This window comes from Venturia canescens, chromosome 4, assembly GCF_019457755.1.
Source record: "Venturia canescens isolate UGA chromosome 4, ASM1945775v1, whole genome shotgun sequence".
In the NCBI taxonomy this organism is placed as follows: domain Eukaryota; kingdom Metazoa; phylum Arthropoda; class Insecta; order Hymenoptera; family Ichneumonidae; genus Venturia; species Venturia canescens.
In genome coordinates, this window is record NC_057424.1 from 14,512,660 (window position 1) to 14,534,218 (window position 21,559).

At 38.6% G+C, this 21,559-nt stretch overlaps 2 protein-coding genes across 3 annotated transcripts in view; both read right to left on the reverse strand.

The window, feature by feature from the left end:
• The window catches only part of Calx (sodium/calcium exchanger 3), a 90,329-nt gene extending 78,387 nt beyond the window's left edge, over positions 1 to 11,942 (reverse strand). The window contains exons 1-2 of one of the 2 annotated variants that reach the window (XM_043415896.1): positions 9,531 to 11,942; positions 4,846 to 5,118 (exon numbers count right to left, since the gene is read on the reverse strand). In XM_043415896.1, the coding sequence (XP_043271831.1) occupies positions 4,846 to 5,118; positions 9,531 to 10,891 (1,634 nt within the window). In that variant the 5' untranslated portion in view covers positions 10,892 to 11,942. The remainder of the gene's footprint in view (positions 1 to 4,845; positions 5,119 to 9,530) is intronic. The other variant, XM_043415895.1, reaches the window with a different exon arrangement.
• A 3,566-nt stretch (positions 11,943 to 15,508) lies between these two features.
• LOC122408875 (uncharacterized) lies at positions 15,509 to 20,140 on the reverse strand. The gene is made up of 15 exons (XM_043415960.1): positions 19,762 to 20,140; positions 19,363 to 19,439; positions 19,269 to 19,292; positions 18,838 to 18,885; positions 18,717 to 18,758; positions 18,230 to 18,274; positions 18,106 to 18,147; positions 17,849 to 17,893; positions 17,147 to 17,233; positions 17,016 to 17,057; positions 16,895 to 16,939; positions 16,757 to 16,798; positions 16,644 to 16,673; positions 16,525 to 16,566; positions 15,509 to 16,165 (listed from the first exon to the last, which is right to left on the reverse strand). Exons 2-15 carry the CDS (start codon positions 19,411 to 19,413, stop codon positions 15,884 to 15,886), a joined length of 867 nt encoding a protein of 288 aa, XP_043271895.1. The 5' UTR covers positions 19,414 to 19,439; positions 19,762 to 20,140; the 3' UTR covers positions 15,509 to 15,883.
• Between the last annotated feature and the right edge of the window lie 1,419 nt (positions 20,141 to 21,559).

Sequence of the window (21,559 nt, forward strand, 5' to 3'; positions counted from 1 at the left end):
GTTAGTTTCCACGGTACTTTTTTCCCTCTCACATGACGTCTTTTCAAGCTCCTGAACTTGGAAGCTTTTCGTTTCTTTGGCTCATCACTCACCTCGCTCCTCATCCGTACCCTCGCTTTCGCTACCTTCTTTTATATCTCTAACTTTGAACATTCTTTTTACTCGAATGTTATTTTATTTGATTTTTTTTTCATTCAACATCTTTTTCCGTTCTTTCTTGTTACCAGAGAAAGCCAAGAATGTATTGCGGTCACTGAAGTTGCTCCTTCTTCCCCAAACACAATCTGCTCGAAGCTTCTCACAAATAGTGAAATATTTATGAACGGCCGGAAAACTTCAATTAGAGAGGAAGCCCGAGCACTGCCGCAGAAATAAAGTGACATAGTGGGCTCAAACGTTTTCGTCACGCAAAATCGAGGCCAGCGATAAATCTGGACAAGACGAGATCGCGATCTACGTCGACTAAACGCTTGTTCGTTTCCCCATTCTTAAGGAGTTTCGGTACAGGCGATACGATGTTGCCATGCTAAACCATGCTAAAAACATAAAAAATTTCAAAAAGTTCAGAATTTTATAATATTTGGTGAACATATTCTTTAGTGCCAAATTTGACAATACAAATTTTTAAAGATTTTTCTTCTACACAGTTATCGAGTAATTGATCACTTTTGAAAAAATTTCTGTTTTCGCACTTGATGTTGAAGAACATTATCACCAAATTTGATCAATTTCTTAATATTTAGACTTCTGTACCGAAACTCCTTAACTCGAGTCGTCGCTCTGCGCCGTTTTCATTTCGCACTTGCACGGTTAAGAACAATACATATTTTAGATTCTATCGCTACCTTTGAGGGTTGAGAGGAGCCAGATGTCAGCTTGAAAGGCTTCTTTTCGTGGTGACGTTTCTACCTCTCTCTCTCTCTCTCTCTCTGTGGCACTTGAGAGACTCTGATGTATGGCTCATCAACGACGCCCACTTTGGAGAACTGGAGAGTGAACTTTGGAAACTGGTGCAAACGTTACTCGCGACAAGTTAACGAAAAGTGGGATATCAAAAAGGGAAATAAAGACAGAGAGAGAGAGAGAGAGAGAGAATCGTATTTTCATGTGGGGCTGCATGGAACACTAATACAGATGACCCATTTTAGAACTTTAGACATCACTTCTTCAGTTTAAAAATTTTTTTATTTTTTTCATACAACTATTCATGCGTTCATGTGTGGAACTGTGATTCCCGTTTTGTCAACGTACGCGCCAACGTCGTGAACAGAACTGTGATAAAATAGTTGCTCACTTCACGCAATCAGCCGTATTATTTATATATTTTTAGATATAATTATTTTCAGTCATATTCAGTATGTTATTTTTTTAATTCAATATGCGAAAATATTTGTTATACGTGTGCGGCGGTAAGTCGCTTTCTGTCGAGCTGGAATTTCTAGGCTCCGGTATCCGAATCCTCGTTTTTTATTTGGCATATGTTTCATTGCTGTTTCAATGAATTTCTACTTTTACTTCCGAGGGTGGTTCTGGAATTTCTACACCGCGAAAGAAAATGGGAAAAAGGACGAAAGTATTTCGCATGTATGGCAACTGTTTCGTGAAGTTTGTGGTATAGTCAAGGGACTGCCACAGCCTCACAAACATTGCGGAGTTTTGTTTCCTCCCTTACGATGTTTTCTTTTCTACTTTCGGACGACGTTTTTCACACATCGCATGCGACATGACCGAAGCCGGCCGATGACCCACGCAGTCTCCCGGAAATGCGACTCGAGTCTTCTAACTGATCTGACGTGCAAGCTTGGAAGTTATTTTCTAACGCTTCACTTCCAATCTCTTGATTTTATTTTTCTGCATTCTTCCCCCCCCCCCCCCCCACCCTCTCTCTCCTGTATCTCTCTTTTGCAACGCCATATCCCTTTCAATAATGAAGCTAAATTACTTCCTGAGCACTGAAATAGGCGAGCAATCATGGCTATAATTAATACAATTATAACTATAATGGTCTGGGCACAGCTATAATTGTTTTACAATTAAATTATCTGCGATGAAGCATATAAATTATTCTACGTGAATCACGACCTACGAATTTGTCGCGTTTTGGCCCTCAGCGAAACCGAGTAAGATATAGAAAACTGGGCAGGTAAACAGAATTTTTCAGGATAGTTTTAAGGATATTTCAAATGTATGAAAAGATTGTATTAATGTGAAAAATACTAATTCGTACATGGTTCATGTGCAAAGTCTGATTATCGAAGTTTCTTAGCTGCGTAAATTTTTTTTCCATCTTCATATATTTTCCTCCCATATGAACCGATGAAAACTCGAAAAAATTGCGTAATTCTGTATTTTTAGCGAGTTTGAAAAAAAAAACGGTTCTACTGTAGAATATCACTTGAACGTGCTGTAAATATAGAATTTCGCAATTTTTTCGGGTTTTTATATAGGTTCATATGGAAGGAAAATATATGAAGATGGAAAAAAAATTGGAATTTTTGTTGCAGACAATAATTACGATCTCCGCATTGTACGCAGCTGAGAAACTTCGACGAGTTATCACCGCGTCTATTCTAAAAACATTCCTTAAAAGAATCGATTTTTTTCACTTTCCAAAGCAAGACTCCCCCTTAATTCGAATTGAACGTATCGCTTCCATTATTTATGTCTGAATTCATGACAATTTAACAAAATCTTGTTAAATTTTCTCTTGTTCTTTTTTTCCTTTCATTTCATTATTTCCTTCATTTTTTAAATCTCTTTTATATGCCAGCGTGCCCTCGTTTGCCCCCACTAAAAGCACTAGATTCTCTGTCCATCCATCCGGGCACCTCCAAAGATCCATTTTCAATTTTCTCGTTGAAAGCCGTCACAGTCCTCACCAAATTCGCCTTTCAAATGAGTCTAACCGTGACCGAACTCTCCCTTCCATAACCCTTTACTTCGCCTCTCGCTAAAATACAACCCCATTCAACACCCACCGAAGCTCTCAGGGCGACGAGAGTACAAAACCTTCAATTCTCAATGAAGATTGAATTTCCATGAGAAATGAAGTTCTATCGACCCTCTCTCTTCAAACTTTGCCATCAAACATTACCATTTTCTTGGGTTTTTATTCATGATATTCCGGCCAGCATCTTATTCGGCGCAAAAATAAATCGTTCTCACTCAAACGACGAATAATCTGTCTTTGGATTCCACAAGTTTTTAGACGATTAATCCTCACTCTGCAGTAATATTTTCTTCATACCAGAAATGATTATTTGAAATATTGAAATATTGGAAAAACGAAATCAATGTTAAATCGTGTTCTGTGTATTATCAGGAATTTTTGAAGGAATTTTTGAGGAAATTTCCATTTTGCGTATCTCGTAAGTTTCTCAAGTGGATTGAAATGAACGACGCTCATGAGGGTTTACGAGCAAATAAAATATCAAAAATGTACAGAAAAAGCCTTTTCGTTCAAAAACAGTCTCGTATCTCGGATGCACGTACAACAAAAAGTGAGAAAATACTTTTCCGAGTAAATTCAACAAAGTTGTTTGGCCTTGTGCCAGAATTTGCACATTTTTTCATGTGCAAATAGCTTTCTGTCATATCCGCACACATCCCTGCGTCCAGCAATTCCGAATTTTCTCTCGGATGTTTCTTAGCAACTGCTGAAAGCAACATGGCTTTAAGCGCATTACACGAAGAGGTAAACTTGTCTCGCCAAACCATAAAATCGAGTTAACCATAAAGTTGCATAGTTTACAAATGATTTTCAACGAAGTCTTTCACTTTATTGATTTAAAAATGAATAACGGAGTGTGATACTCTTCGTCGGAGTAGAATTCTCCACCTTAAAAAAAAATTTTTTTTTAACTATGAAAGTGAACGATTTTAACGTTTGCTACCGACGCCACACACTAAAAATCGTACTGAAGACAACATTATTTTCAATACTTTTCCAAAGATTCGAATTTTTGGCAAGCCACTTCTCCGAGAGACTTTATTGCAGTCGAGGAGTTAAAGCAGCTCTGGTGTAGGCACATATATGGATGTAGCAGACGAGGGTGAGTCTGAGAGGGTTAGCTCACGGGGCTGCCGGAACATTACGCCAAAGCACTCTCGGGGCTTCCCGCCCCCTATTGGCCCACTTACGCCTCGTGTGTTTTTTCTCGCTTCTCCCGTTCTCTTTTGCTTTCGTTACCACATTTGCGCCCACTACAGTTGCAGCTCTTGCAAACTCACCTCGCTCCCCCCGCCTCATTTTATTGTCAACCCGCGGAAAATAAAATATACGTTTCCACTTCGTGCCACGGAAATTCTCACATTCAAATTTTGCGAAAAATTATGTATAATCGGTTTGCCTCGAATAATAGAAAATTACCAAGTTCGCGTTGGAGCGGCACAATCACGGGACAAGATGCGCGGGGAAGAAACAGCGGGACGGTAATTTTTAACAAATTTGTTCAGCGTTCGAATGAGCTCGGTCTCGCCTCGATTCGATACGAACTGAATAGCTCTCACAAAAAAGTTCGTGAAAAGAGCGAAACGAGTTTTCACGATGAGAGCAAAAAGTAGGAGACAATTTCGAATTTTGGAAAATATCTGCCACGGAACAAATTAGTCTTGTTTCGCGAAAATCTGTCTAAAATTCTGTCTAATTCACCGGGAAAGAAAAAAACTGTCCGAATGCTTCGATACGCTGTAAATACGCTACGAAATCTGTATTTCAGAAGCTTATTCCAGCGGGCTAAACAAGCTCGTGAGATTGCGAGGGATCCTTCATGATCGAGTGAAAATTTGTAAGCTGCGGATGTGTTCCATGGCTTATTTTTAATGGCAGAAAACAAAACAACTTACTCAGTCTGATTATCCTCGAATGTAAGGCTGCCCTCGCTGTGTTGATATTGTTTGCCAGGTTTGGCAGTACCCTCGACAGTCCGATAAGAGAGTACGACCCGCCCTCGTGCTCCACTGTAACGTACAACTCGCAATGGATATTGGCCAACACTCTCGACGAGCTCGATATCTCGTTCCGGAAAGCCAAATATTCCACTGTGATCGTCGTCGAGAATCATCACCGTGGCAAGACTCGGTGAAACGAGCATTGCTGGCTGCGAACAATTCGTCAGTCTGGAACACACAAGCACATCACAATTTGTCATCACACTCGCTTAGCGGAACATATCAAATTCCGTAGTTCTCAATAACTCCCTATACGCCTCAAGTACAAATATGTTTATTCGAATAGTTTGAATAACGCAATATTTGCCACTAGAAGAAATCGCGTTATCGTGTTTACTCGGGATGAAAACACGGAGGCGTGGCCTAGCAAATTGACTGGGACTGAGCGGCCATGTTCCCCGTACACAGGGCTCTACGAAATGCCAGAGCACATGGGAGAGGGCGCTTGAATATTCGGCTGCTAAGATTCGATTTCTTTATTCCATTGAAAAAATACGATGCAGAATGAGATGAAAATATTACGGGTTTTGGACATTCCTGAAGACGAGAAAGCACGAATTTCAAGGACCAAGGCTTCTTTGAAATTCTACGACGTAAGAAAATGAGTTTTTATTCGCGAGAGAGGCCAGAGCCGAAGATAGATGGTTCAATTATCGCACGACGATGAGAATGAGGGAACGAAGGCTCGTGAATCATGGGACAGGCGCATCGGAAGATTGAGAGTGGGGAGTTTCTGCATGGGCTTTTTCAACACGAAACGCACGAGAAGCACCGCTCCCAAACGGTAATTATTTTGCTTCTTTCAGGACGTACTACTAGTCCGCCATCGACGTATAAACATTTTTCACGTTCTGTACTTCTAACACTCTCGAGTCATAGCGTCAAGAAATATTACGATTGACATAAAAAAGAAGTTTAGAAATTTTTAAGACTTTGAGATAGGGACTTTATTGTTTGGAGAAAAACTCAGGGCGAGTAAACTCGCCGCCATAATCGAAAACCACGTCGAATCGTCGGGGGCTCGGCAATATTTATTCTGCGACAAAGAAAATTCTACTTGTAACGTCTCATTACGATTCACAGCATAATACGCTTTAAAAAAGTGGCGTTTCAAACATGCCCACGTGGCGGAGCTACGAGAGCAGTTGCACATACTCCATTTATTAGCCGGAAGGGAACTTGAGAATTATTTTAACATCCTCTGAGGGACGGTGGTTCTCGCTCACGCCCACCCTCGTCTTTCTTCCTCATCTACCTTTTATGACTAGCGGTGACCACTATTCGCAATCACGTATGATTAATTTCGCGTGTCTAAGAGCCACAGTACGGTTTTCTATTACTGTTTGTGTACAGCACGGTTTGTTTTTCAAGCACGCAATACATTCTAATCAGGCTCTGGTTATTAATCGTATTTTTAAAAATTCTTAACCCGTAGACACCACAATACCTTTGAGATCACACACTCGCCACACTAGTGCAAATTTGCACTTGGACTGTTCAAAACTTTTTATTTCATCCATGAATGTATGGAATTAATCTTATAACGGGACTTTTTAGGGGTAAAAATTCCTTAGTAATCGATTACAATCATTTAAAAAAATGAAAAGCAAATTTTTATTACAAAAAAATGGCCAAATTGAAGAAAGGAATTTTGAAAACCTGTTATTTTTTATTTTTATTTTTATTTTTGGAGGTGCAAATTTTTATCAGTGTGGTGCCTACGGGTTAAACTTGAAACCTTTTTTGTATGTGCTCAACGTCTTTTAAGGTTTTTCATTCTATTCGTGCATAAGTTCAGAGTCACGTTCCACATTAAAATTTTTTTTTTTTTTTTACTATTCACGTCTTGCATGAAACTCTCTAAAATCACGTTGACGTTTAGTCAGTACATTTGTGTTTTTTCTACTTATTGAAATAAATCTAGCGACAAAAGGTCACGTTGATATCAAACGTTAATCTCCTGAAGGTTTACTTCACTCCAGTTCAAAGGATTGTGGTAATTTTGGCGTCAAAATAATGAGAGACGAAATGAAATATGAAATATTTTTGATAAGTATTTAATAATTGCATGATTTCCCTTCGCATCACCAATGAATATGTCAAATATCAATTTTCAATTCCCGGCCTCTTTTAAAATTGCACAGTTACTGTGATTGCCATCAAATTAGACAATCTTTGGATGAAGCGTTTCCGGCTTCCGTTTTTCGTGAAAAGTTGAATTTTTCGATAGAAGAGGTCTGGCAAAATTCAATTTATTTACTTTTTCTTTTCTTAATATTTAATGCTATACTTGACAATGACTGTAACAAGCAATGAAATTCGATGACTCGAGATTATCATTTAATACAAAATCGAATAACGATTAATATCTCAAGTTTTTTGTAACTTTTGTAAAATTTCTGATAGTTTTTTCCGTTGAACCACCCACGAAGCGAAAACGTCTCACTAATTTCTCGATTATCATCTCACGGCTTTAAGCAGTTACAACTGTTGGAAGAACTTTGATTTTTTGACGCGAGCAGGAATGTGTTGAAGCTCATGAAGCGTATGATCCTTCTAAGCTTGAGATTCAAAAGCAATTATAATTGTGTTCGGTTCCCCCGTCGGAGCGGGGAAGCATTAGCCGAGTTTTCTCAAACCCTCGCGGTTGCAGGAACATCTTTTGTTTTTCTTTACTGCACGAAACTGCTCGCTGAGCTTGTCTTGCTATAAACTTTAGTGAACAATTACGAATCGTCGAGCAATAAGCAATAACTTTTCGTAGATTAAACACTGCACGAAAACACTATTACGAAGGCAGACATGATAGAAAAAAAAAACTATTTTTCTGTAACCATGAAATTATCGCTCGGCCAAGTGATGAGTTCCAATCGATTTGAGCACCAATTCACCAATTTTAAATCCGACCGAATCAGTTGCCGAGTTGACCCTCTTCATTTCTAATGTATTGGTCGAGCACGTGAATAATTAACGATTTCCTGAGATAAATCATTCTATAATTGGTCACAGAATCGTCGTATCGAGTGTCGTAAAATTATAGCCTTGCTTGAGCAAATTCGCATTGTCGCCCGAGTCGGTAAGTCAGTTGCCGACCGTGCCCACAAAGTTTTTCGCAGTTTCTCTTCACCCTCGATGGAACAAAAGTAAAAAAGTGAGTTGAAGTGGGTAGAGAGAAGTGCCTATATAGGAAGTGAGGAAGTCTGGACTTTGAAAGTTGCAATCGCGTGGAGTGATTAGCGAAAATTTCGAATGAAAAATACAAAAAGAGCAATTGAGCTCGTTGTCGTTCTCATTCGTCGGAGACCCATCGGCATTTGAAACTTCACCGGAAATCCCAAAACTTGAATATTTCTTCGTATCGTAACTCTTGACCACGCGAAATCGCGTGGAATACTTCGTAAACACGAGCTTCATCATATCAGAGTAAATACACGAGAAGCGTTAGCTTATTCTCGCGTCATCCGGAACCGAGGGACGATGACATTCGTTGAAAATGGAATTCGTTAAATCGTTTTAAGCCTCCTACGTGCAATTTTGTTGGTTTCTTCTCGTCTCCGTATATGCAGCCAGTTCGCATGACGAGATTCGAGTATGTTAACTTGTGCGTGATGAGCTGCGGGACTATATTTGATGATGCGAAAAATTCACGCATTGATGAAACTCCTGCTCAGTTCGTTCTCCACAAAATAATGAGAAGGCTGCTACAAGAATTTATTATTCATCCGAGTTGTCTTGAAAAACAATCCAGAAAAGCAAGATTTTTTCAGTTTGTTTGTGACGGAACGAACAGAAATTGTTCAACATCTGTTGGCGAAAATTCAATCGATAATAAAAGTCCCAAGCGAGTTAAGAGGCATCGATAAACGACGTGACGAGCGTTGCGGCAGCACGGCACACATGCACCGATACTTCGCATAAGACAACTTTCAACTTAATTGTTTTATGGATGCTTTTTTGAGAATCCCAAAATAAAGTAGCACTGTTTCTTTGTAAAAAAGTCTGAACTTTTCGAAAAAAAATATTTTAAAAAATTTCAAAAATGATACATTAGTAGAAAAATCACATTTTCGGGATCTTCCTGGTACCGGGGAATATTGAAAATATTTATATCGAAAAGCTGAGATTTTTAACATAAAAATCACTGCGTTTAATTTTTCAAAAAATAATTCGGAGGTTCGATATATTTCCAACACAAAAAGTCAACAATTGCGAATTTTCAAATTTTCAAATCTCCATAACTTCGAAACGGCTCGACAGAAAAATTTGAAAAAAATCATGAAAGCTCACGGTGACACGTATTTTTGAGAAGCAATGGTCGTTTCTCACGCTTCAGAGCCTCTAGCCCAAATTAATTCCATAATCACATATTTTTCAAATTTTCTAAAAATACTAGTATAGAAGTTTCCCTGGAAAAAAAAAAAAAAAAACAAATGCTTTGCTAACTAAATATTCGAATAAAATTACGGATTACCCAAAAAGTCATTTGATGAGTAGAATTCTGTTGAAGAAAAAACGAGCAGAAGAACGTTATATTTAGCTGAATTAAAAAGAAAGATATGAGAAGCAGGAATGAAACATACCTGACGTAAAAATGTTCGTCTTCCTCGAAGAGTTCGTCATCGATGACGGAAAGTTTGATAGTTTTCCGAACTTCACCGGGTTCGAATACGAGAGTGCCGCTAGCGGGAACGTAATCGGATCCGGCTTCGGCAGAGCCATCCTCAGTACAGTAATCGACGGTGCACGATTTGTTGAGATCACCGCCGACACGTGTTACGCCAACTTCGAAAGTTCCAACGTTTTCCATGACAGTATAATGTCCGGGTTCGAAGAAGACCCTGGTAGCATTAACGTGTTCGATATCGATGCTTTCGGCCTCAGCGCGTTGGAGTTCGGCCTTGACCTCGCTGAGATCGCTTTGAGCGCGTTCGCTAATTTTCCGACTGAGGTTACCGGCTCCAACCATTTTCCTTGTCGCTTGTACGCGATAAAAAGCGCGGCTTTTCGGTCCTTTGCCAAGCACTTCCTCGTGGGCCATAACCTCGAGTTGTTCGAGGCTGAGAATCGGATACTTTTTGCGCAACTCCCGTAAGGTGTTTATGTAGTCGCGTCGAGTTTGTTCGAATTCGCGGGCTTCGGGCGTGTCCGCGTCGCCCAAACGTTCACCGGAAGTAACCATCCCATTGATGCTCTCTTGTTGTGCTTTTATTTCAAGCTCTACACCGATTTCCGAATCGCCAGCTTCCCCCTGTACGATAACGCCTCGTTTGTTCATGCGATAGCCCTTGTGTAAATATTTGTAAATGAGTAGGCGTTGATCTGCTACGTAGGCGGTCAACACGGTGGCAGGAAAAAAGGAGAATGTGAGGATGCCTTCCCAGACCTCGAGTACACCGGGGCTCGAGACAGCGAGTATTATGTAAAGCCATACGTAAGCGAATATGCTCCAGGTTGCTGTGACGAAAAAAACCCGTAGATGTTTGATCTTGCGAGTCTCACCGTTCGGTATTACGAAAACGCACAGTGCGATGATAACGAATAGATTGTAGGCCGCGGATCCGACTATCGTGCCGGGGCCCAATTCTCCGGCTTGAAAATTTTTCGCCCATATTTCGATTATCGAAAGTAAAATTTCTGGCGCGCTGCTCCCCAACGCCATCAGTGTCAAATTCGCGACTGTCTCGTTCCATACTCGGACGACTACGATTTGCGGTTCTCTCCCTTGACGACGTACCACCAATTCTTTTTCTTGAGACGTTATGACTTCTATCGCGGCCATAAATCGATCGCTGATTATCGACACACCGATAAACAAATATAGTAGAAGTAGAAAGTAAACTATACCGCGGAATATAATATCTATCAGATTCAAATTGTTCGAAGGACTCCATAGCGGCACCACCAAACCCTCTTCGCATTTGACTGAATAATTTCCTGACATCCTTGCTTTATTTTTATTTATTTCTCCTTCTCCTTCTCTCTCTCCCTCTCTCTATTCGAAACACCGACATACATGCATCCACGCATTCAGGCATAAACATAGGCCCGCACACGGACGCACACTGACACACACGCACACACGGGCGCGCGCGCACACTAACTCCCTCTGTTTCTTTCCGTTCTCGTTTTTCCTTTTCCGACTCGTCTCCTTATCCGAGATCGTAAATCTTTAATCTCGATAAGCTACGACACCGTCGTCGTTGACCGTTCCACCCTCATCATTCCCATTCTATTCATCTCTACGAGATGAATGAAAAATCTTCCACTTGGCCTCCCCGGCCTGGTCCGTTCGGGACGATCCTTTTCTCCTCGATTTCTTCACACTTTTCCCTCCAATCGTGATTATATCTTTATCGGGGCTTTTCACCCGTTATTTTTGGCTAATGCTCTTTGAGAAGCGTCTCGACGACTCCGAACCGAGCGCCCCCGGCCCACCGCCCCCGCACGAAAACAAATGATTTTACTTCATAATGGCGATCATCCTGGCTTTTTCCAATTCTTCAATTATATATCACTCCGCGCGTTCGACGACGTCCTTTATCCGACTTTTTTGCTTTGTCTTTTCCTCCGTTTCCCTTTTCACTGGCATTCGAGATTTCCTGGCCAATTATCCTTTCATTTATTTTCCTTTCTCCTTTTCCGTAGCACATTCACTTCGAAAACGTAACGCACACGAACAAACAAATACACGAGCGCACTGGCTAGCTTTTATCCTCTTTTATCGCTTCTTTTCATTCTTCCCTCCCCTTATTTTTTTCACTTCATCCCTCGAATGGCCCTCTTGAGAAAATATATTTTTAATTGGTCTATTCGAAGTCTGATCGCGTTCGACGAGAGAATCGCGGCTACCGCGGCAATAACTCGCTGCCGATTACGATCTGCCGGTCAGCTCCCATCACGAGGCTCGTCTCGTTAACCGTTTGACGGAACGCGAGAAAAGAGCTCGAACTGTGCCGCCGTTCGAGGGAGCACTGGAGTTTGCATCGGGCCGGTGGGCAAAAGAGCCAGCCGAAGAGGAGAGAGTCAAGCTAGCCAGCTCTATACGGGAGGCCTCGCCTCGGACTTGGAACCGTTTGCAGCCTTTCTTTATCCTTCTCCCTTCCTCTTCCCCTACTCTCTCTTTCTCTCTCATGCTTCCAGTACCGATATTTTCGTCCTTCCTTCACCCACGCAACGCCCCTTCTTTCTCTATCGTACACGACACCCCCAGCCCGTTCTGTATTCACCCTCTCTGTTTTTCTCCTTCTCCCTCTCTCTTTTTCTACCTTCACTATGTTTCTCTCGTACCATCTCCCTGCCAGCTTACCAACCCCTTGTGCAGCGCATGCGTTCCAACCCCCTGCCACCCTCTCTCTCTCTCTCTCTCTCCCATTTCCTCGCAACTTGCTTTCTGTGTTTCGCATCGTTCTCGCCCGGCTTCCGAAAACCCACATAGTCCTCTTTTATATATGTATTTTCATACGTTTTCACAGCAGCGTTGTATGAACGGAGAACGGGAAAGGAGAACGAGAGAAAGAAGAAAAGAGAGAAACTTTGCACAGAGAGACGGTGGAGAAAGAAGGGACTAAAGAGAATTTGAGAGAAAGGGAGAGAGGCCAGAAGAAAGAAGGATTACCCGCTTACTTCTCCCAGCCCCGCAGGGGTTCGGAAAGTTCACGTCCTACCAAAGCTGCGCTTTGCAAATGCTAACAGTAGTCGATTGAAAAAAAAAAAAAGATTTTCCACCTCTCTGCGAATGGCAATATTGAAAAAATATTTTCTAGTCCGAAAATACATTTTTGAAAATGTACGATTTTATTTAAAATGAGACTTACCGACAGCGATGCGGCCAACTTTACGCGTCTAATAGATCCAATTTTTTCGGATATTTTCTGTACTGTTAATTTAAGGTAGCGAAACTTTAATTGTAAAATTGCGAAAATTCTAAATTCTATAATTATGGGCAGATTTATTATCTATCGACCACACCCTGCAAGCTGAAAATTTGATGAGTGATTTTTTTCGATAAAGTTGGTAATGAAAAATTCGACCCCTCAAATTTGGACTCACGATTACGTAACGAGAGGACTGTGGAATACGATTTTATTTATTCCCAGTCATTTCGCATCGTCATTCTTCCCTTAATCGTGTGCAAGTTTGCCTTGGTGAGAAGTCACCCGTTGCGGTAGGAGGTTCATAATTCTCCTGGGAGAATCGTAGTGACATCAGGTATCTCGCATATATTCAATCATTTTCATTCGATATACTTGGCGTTGTTTACCATGCCACTACCGCGCTCATTTTATTGATTTGTACGATAGTAAAAAGTCATTTTTTTGGCAAGTGAATACTGCACAAGAGAATATGAATAAAATACTCGAACGTTCTTATGCCCGAATTTATTTGATGCAATGGAGAACAGAAGAGTCGCCTGGAACGCTGATTTTCAAATAAATTTTTCGTTTTTATTAGTATGAAAAACTGACAGAATTCCAGCAAGAATTGGTGGCGTAGTGAACCTGGAGGATCGTAGCTACAGATGCGTTTATTCAGATCGCAGACATCCAACCGTTACTATTTATAATTTTCAGCCTCGAGTTGCTAGAATTAGTGCAGTGTCTGCTCATTTTATTGTTTTTAATGAAAATTGAGCTTAGCACCATTTTTTTTTTAATAAAGTGAATATAAAATTAAATGGTTTCGTTGTTGATTTTGCTTCTGGATATTTTTCTCATAGGGGCGATTGTTGCAGGCAGATTTTTAATTTTTACATTCGCATATTCGCAACTTTTCCTGAAAACGTGTCCGAATTTTTGTATAAAAAAGCATGTTTCACATAAAAAGTAAAGAATCATCGACACAGAGTGTGAACTATCGGAACATGATTTTTTTTCACAGTCGAGTACTAATCACAAAAGTACTTTTTTTCAAGCTCGAAGTGGGAAAAAACAGTCTGTCGATACTCTCACGAGTCTAGAGCCGACCTGAGATATGTACACTCACCTGCGTGCTGCAACTTTGCAAACGAGTCGGTACCACAGTCTTTTTACAGCAAGTGCAGAAGAGACTAAGGCAAAGGCATAACTTGAAGACGCAAAGGCAGAATACGTAGGGGAGAAAAAAAAGGCAGAAAGAGAATAAGTCGAGGCAGCAGGACAAGCGCAGGGGACAAAGGTTGACGAGGCAGAGGCAGAAGCGTGCAGCATCGATAGACGTGGAAAAAACAGGGGCGAAAGAGCCAGAGGCAAAGACACTGAGTGAGGAGAAGCAGAGCACGATGCGCTCGTTGATTTTCCAGTTGCAATAAATATTTCGTAAGTGCTTGATAATTATGTTTTCTTTACTGCGAGTACGCAACGAGGACTCTATTCAGGTATGAATATTCCTTAAATTTATATGAATTTTATGATTTCAACACTTCGAATATTCAAACGTCAGATTCCAGGAGCGTTATTAGTAGTTGACGGAGAGCTTCGCCAGTCAGAACACGATGAGAATTGCCATAGAAATCGCTCAAATACCATGGACGAGTTTCTCAATTTTGTAGGTTTTCTTCTTTACCGGGGTGGAGTAAATCCAAAGTGATGTACCATCAGCCATTCAACAGAAAAATGATTTTGCCGAAAAATCATTGCTCTTTCGAGCAGTGATAAAAGTGCCGACAAAACTAACTGCCAATCACACGAAATCCGGATAAATTTAGCGCGCAAGTAATATGCGGTATAGTAACATTAATGATTCAATAAATTTTTTACCAACCACATGGCAAGTATAATTGAGAAAGAATTCAACCCAAGAATTCTTAACGAGGCTTTCGGCATTTCACAAATGTTTTTTGTTTTGAAAAATTTGACAATTATCAGTGGAAAAATATAACGTGAAAATTTCCGACAATAAAGTCCTGAGATGAAGATTCTTATGGAAAAATGCAGATCGATGGGGATGTGTGATGGCAAAATTGAAGTTTGCCATAACGTGTTCTCAAGTTGTCGACACTCTTTCGAGTTCGGACGATCAAACTTTCCGATAAATCTTTGTGAAACGCTCATGGTTATTGATAATTTTGATATGGGAACTTTATGTATTGTGTTTTTCATAAAAATGTTGATTATAAAGACAAAATGACATTTGACTCAAGTTTCTGTACTTTTGTATCGCAAAGAGGGCTAAAGTTGCAACGTCAATGTCGATTCACTATTCCCGTCGAACAATCTTAACTATTCACTGTTGCTGAGTAAAAGAATAGTGAGAAAAACGCGAATGATTAAGAACCAGATTTTCTCAAGGCCTGTCAGGCAAATGGCAAAAAGTACGAGGGTTTTATTCGCGATGATATAAGGCACAAAACTTATTCATAACAAGTGTTGGAGTTGTCTCTTTTTATGCTCAACATTTGCATAAGATCCTTCGAAAAATACCAAGCTAGAAAAACCAGTCGTTATAATTTTCATAGTAAAAGAAAGGAGCACGATTTAACAGCAATCTATTTCAGAATTCTCGGTACTATGTTGTATTATAAATGTAAATATAACGCCTCGGGTTTGAAACATGATTTGTATAAAAAATTCGTCATATGCAATCTCATTTTTGCTGCTGTTTATTAATTTTTCACTATAAACATCAGAAGAACATACAATTGTTGAAAAGGTTTCGCCGGTTCAGTAAGGTTATTTGTTCATACACATCTGAGTTTCTTTCCGGCAATAAGTAGTTGAAAAAAGTGTTGATTATTTATAATGGTACTTTTCGATTTGCGCCTTAGTATTCCTTGTAATATGGTGAACGTAATAGATCTTACTTGAATGAAAGTCTTGTATAGTAACTGAAGTATACTTAACGAAGAGAAATAATCGTTCAATCATCCTAGGGGGAGTACTCAGAAGTGACGACTGTTGCGTATACAGGCAATTCAGTCCTAGTACTGGGTTACAATGGCGATCGAGTCTCTAGCGCCTCACAAAGGCGGCAAATCTTCAACGATGTCCCGGTAACTTGGATCGGACGGGGGAAAATAATTTTCCACACCAAATATGTTGTGGATTGGAGGGACTGATGGTCGGTTTGTAGGCAACAGAATTTCAGTACTGAAATCAACTGGTGGTAGGGTCCTTGGCGGCTCAGAAGACGAAGAAGGCTCCTCTTTTGAAGATGAATCGAGCAACGATGTCACAGCCATCACAGCGTTGCGCCCTGTTTCCGAAATGAACTTGTCTTTCTCTTCCAACAAAGTAGAAAACTGCAACAAATACAGAAATTTGGCTTTAATATAAAACAACATTTTTCAATTTAAATCTACAACTCTGGCGTTTCTTTTCATTCAATCTCTGATGCTTACAAGATAACTCGAAATAAATAGTTTTTCTGTATTATTCATGATTTGGGATAATTGAAGGAGTCATTCAATCGTTGAATCGAATTTCGTTGTTTTTCTTATTGCTCGATGAATGAGTGTTTTTTTTTTTATGTTTACCTTTTCAATGCCTCACGAGACTGTTCGATTTATTAACGAAATGTAATTTCAAACCGAATAAAGTCAATAAAACATTACAAACTTTTCTGGATTATTCGTTTCTTAGTTCTTTCAATGATACTCACTTTCTTAGAAATCAGATCTGTTGTATTGCGTCCTAGGCCATCCTGTAAGAATTTTAGTTGGATTTCATCATTTGAACTGTTATCCGGGGAGATTTTAATTCATTTTTATTAATATTTACCAAGAAGGAACTGTTGAAATTTCGGACAGCCTAGAAAATAAAATATTTGAACAATTATAAATATCCTTACTGTTTTTCAATAATCTCAAGTACATGTATGTCTTGATAATAACCTGTATTTTTATTTCTCCGACCTTCTGGATTCCCTGTGAGGCCTAAAAATTGTCGAAAAAATCTCGTTTCATTCGTAACTTTAATTTTTTTTTTTTTCATCCAATTGTGCTAGATATAAATGTCCCAAAATAACTTACCACTTTAATGCCTTCGTTAGCAAGATTGAATTTTTTTTTAACCACCTGTTTGTACGAAAGAAAAAGTTAAACAATCCAACATTTTTCGTCTTAATAAATATTTGTTTATCTATAAATTTACCTCTGTGCCGACGTCTCCGACGACGCCGATCGCTGCTTTACCCTACAATGAGAGAGCAGTTATTATTTCTTTATTTTCATAGTTACTCTCTCCCAGGCTAAAAAGTTTCACTTCGTTTCTGCAATACTCACGGCTTTGGTGAGCCCCTTTGCTACTTTGAAAGAACCATCTACAACCGCGTTAGAAATATCCCCACCGCTTTTCATAATCTGCGTGCCCTGTAGACAGAAAAACCCCACTTCGTTCAGCGCTATTTAGGCAAACATTTTTTTTTACCCTAACAGATATTTTTATGGATCACTTTTAAGTTAAACACTATTAATCATGGAATGTTTTAATACCAAGTGATATCACTCATATTTGGCCGACTATCGTTTTTTGAAACGTTGTTAAAAAAAATAACGTCACCAACAAGACAAATAACACAATAAAAAATATCGGCCCCAAAATGAAATCATGTACAATTACATTCTAAATTTACTATAAATATTTTCCGGGTAGCAGATTGAAATTTTCCGGAATGAAGTCGGTCGTCCGGAGAGTAACGACAAACGAATTATTCTGTATATTCGTGAACGATTTGCTTTTGCTTGTTTAGACGCGGAAACTCGAAATAAATCTGTTAGTTAAGCTCTTATTAAAGGTGCCTGACGACGTGAGAGTGAAATCACTCTTGAAGTACTTGTCAGTGGACACGCTGCCGAGAGCAACTGCAGGCGTGTTTCTCTCAGTCAGTCGTGAGAACGCTTGCGAGAGCAACATTCAGAATTTGCTCTCACGTGCACAAGCACCTTAAAAGCATAGAAGTTGGAAGTAGTTGAAAAAATACTTACCACTGCTACCTTTTCAGCAGCTAAGTCTAGACCTCCTTTCACTATCTACAACAAGAACGAAAAACGATGATCAAACATAATGTTTTTCGTTACCAAAAAATAATTAGAATTAGAATTTCAGCGAGAATTTCGTGGATCATCTTCATCTCGATGACCCGTTAGGAACGTCGTGTGGGAAAAAAAACTTTTCAAGGGATGCAATAGCGGTTCGATATGCAGTGTTGAAAGATCATTGAATGTAGAGAAAATGCACTCACCGTTTTGCCGAGATCCGTTTTCGAGTGAATCAATTGACTTTTCTGTAAATTACAAAGCAACGTTCATTATTTAAAGTTGCGTTATCGCGAAGGGCCTATTTTATACATAAAGTCAAATACTTACTAAGTCGATGAATGCCTTCTTTATTTTGTTGCTACCGAGATTTAGCTACGAATACATACAATTGTATACTTTTATGGTTATTCAATTTCCGGTTTACAATCAAGAACATTTTGGATTTTCCTTGTTCGCGTGGGATGTTCTCTTTGATGTATAAAGCACGGAAGATAAAAAAGCGATAAGACGTTGTAAAAATGTTATGGAACAACGTAAAAGTATCCAGATTACAGTGATATTAATTCTCTTAGAAATTTCTGATTGGGTTTTCCAAAAATTTCTTTAATTAATCAAGTTCTACTTTGTCGTACTTCGCTTCAAACAAAAAAAAAACTTCCTTAATAGCATTTGATAGATTAGAAGAAACCTTGGAATGGGAGAATTCATCAACGACAGATATTTTTTCCACACATCAACGGATCGTTTTGCTGATATTTGGTTATTTGAATGTGACCTTGAAAGTGAACTCGTTCATTATACTTGTCGTACTTACCGAATTTTGGAAATCCTTTATACGATCTGTTTTATAGTTTATCTGAAAGATAAATATCACGATAAACCTTGGCTCTCCGTTATTTTTTGCAAAAGTAACGTATATTCGGACTGATATTTACGAATTCCTCTCGTGCTTTCGCCAGATCTTCATCCGTCACGTCATCCGACTGTCAGAAAAATTTTTTATATCATTTATTGGTAATTTTCATTTTTATCTGAACGAAATATTTTCTTAATGTTTAATTCTTATATTATTTATTTTAAAAATCGAATCTACCCGAGATATCGGAGTTAAAAAATTCTATTATAAAGTTAAAGTACCAATAAATAAACCCTTCGAATTTCAAAAGTCTATGTTTTTATTCCTCGCCGCAGAAAAATCGCGAAAAGACCCCAAAAAATCTGACTGTCACACGGGGTGATCCCCTTAACGATGGAATCAATTACAAAGACGAATTTCTAACGACGTGGAATTTCATTGTACTTAATCAAACTTTCACATTAATGGATACGAAATGAAATAATGTTTTCAAGTAATAAAACAACTCACGTCGTACGGTGCAGACAGCGCTACCTAAAAAAATCAAATATAATATCATGAGAATGAGCTATAATTTGTTGATCGTTTAAAGTTTCGAACTTACCTGCACGAAGAGAAAACCCAGAAGGGCCAACCTCAGAACACGAGAGCCCATTGTTGCCTCTAATATTTTCACTGAATCTAAAAAATACCGAAACAATTACGAGTTACAATTTTAAATTCACTTGAAGAATCGAAATTTTTCATATTTTCAATGATAATTATCAATTGGTTTGTCAACTCAGCAAAGCATGGCGTTATTAGACTTTTTTTTAATAGAGACGATCGTGGCATGAAAAAAAAGAAGAGAAATTTTCCACTCGTGATTAAAAACGGACGTATATCGTTTAGTTTTCAATAAAATTATTTTTTAATAATTTTTTGAGTTCGAGTTGTGATTATTTCTCCCGTGAATCAAATTGAATTTTACATTTATATTGTCCATGTAAAATTTTATTCTTACCGATCAGAAAGAATATTACAGAGCACTTTGCCGATGACGGTGAGTACGAACTTCGATGGGAAATATGATACGACAGTTGATTTCCGCCGCTTTTATACACCCGTAACTTGCGATGTACAAGGAATAATATGATCGAATATATAGTGCGTTTTTATAAAAGATAAAAATCAAGATAAACCAACAAAATTGTTGGCGGATGAAGAAATAGGTGTACTTTGGGACCTGGAAAATTAAAATTCTAATGTCTGTGTGAGTGCTTTACCCTTATAAGTATACAATGTCTTTGGCAACCTACGGACGAAAATTTTTCAGGTCATTGATTTCGTGTTTATTATTCGTGGCTTTAGAATTTATTCAGATATGTGTGCTAGTTTGACGTCCTTCGTAATATTCGTTTACTGATAAAAAGACGAAGAATTCATTTCTATTACCATGGAATAACAAACATTATCCAGCTGTGCAGATGTACCCTGTCGTAAGATTTCGTTTTTGGGTCACTGTGTACCGACCAAATAATTATCAATTCACGTGTTAAAAACGACTCAATAGTTTCCCTATTTCAACATCATATTGAGTAAAAAAACTTTGGGATTGCATGGGAGTCGATCGAAAAATTTCAAAATATTAACCGTACAAGGCTATGATTCTACTAAGTAAGTCGGCGGTTATAACAATTTTTGGGAGTCATGATAATCTTTTTATTTTTTAACCCTGATCACTCACACTTTTCTAGAATCACACGAAAAATGGGGTCGTTTAGACCCCCAAGTGAGTAGACCCCAAGTTAGGGTTAGGTAGAAGAGGGTTGGGGCCAACCAGCAGGAGATCTCACGAGAAAGTCAATTTTTTATATGGCACCACGAAAGATATTAATTTGAAATTGAATATCTCACTAGCATTAAAACAGTACTGAGAACGATAGTCGTTATCAATGATAATAAATGACAATAATTCGTGAATTGATTATGGAATAATCAATTATAAAAATAATTAAATAAATTACTTTAATGATAATTAATTATGAAAAATTACTTATCATCGTAATTATACTAATTTTTACTTTGTAATTATATTTTAATCATTGCTATTATTATTACTTATCAATAATATAATTATTAATCGCGTCGGTCTTGATAACAGAGATTTATTCTCATAAAAAAAGATCTTCAAACGAAAATAGCACGGATATTCTGAAGGTAATTTTATTACGAGGCTTGGCTCATCTCGTTTTGATTAAAATATTCAATGCATAGTTCTTCATACGTCGGTTATTTCCGTCACGAAAATTCAGTATAAATTGCCAGGAATAAATTATTAGCAGATTTTCTCCGTGACGGATTCTCGCAGTGGAAGATAGGAAACCTCGATTTCCGGTCACTAATTATGTTGCATCTCAATGTAAACGCATAAGATATACAGATATCAGATTTGAGCACTTCGAGCTCGGAGCTATCCAACGGTCTCAGAAAAAAAAAACGATTTTCGACCTAGTTTTTGGGAAATATTATTCATTTGAAATTGAACTTTGAAATTTGGCTTTGATTCGACACATTGGAGACGTGGCGAGGCTAACCTGGGCGTGTAGCGTGATTGATTACTAACTACCGAGTCATTGAAATAACTAGTATTTTAGCTTTGGAATTACGTGCAAATATGGTATAACCGATTATTTATTGAGATTGAAATTTGCATGGGCCTGAATTTTTAATGAAGTCATGAATACTGAAATTCAAATAAATGGAATGGTAACCAGTGAGCACTGGGAAAGATAGTAATCTTTTGGATTCGTTAGACCACT

Excerpts from the sequence above, each read along its gene's own strand:
- LOC122408875 (XM_043415960.1), bottom strand. The coding sequence starts at position 19,413 with ATGGGCTCTCGTGTTCTGAGGTTGGCCCTTCTGGGTTTTCTCTTCGTG. Across the intron at positions 17,234-17,848 it reads CTGCTGAAAAGGTAGCAGTG|GGCACGCAGATTATGAAAAG; the intron begins GTAAGTATTTTT and ends TTCTGTCTACAG. Across the intron at positions 16,674-16,756 it reads TCGGAGAAATAAAAATACAG|GCTGTCCGAAATTTCAACAG; the intron begins GTTATTATCAAG and ends TTTATTTTCTAG.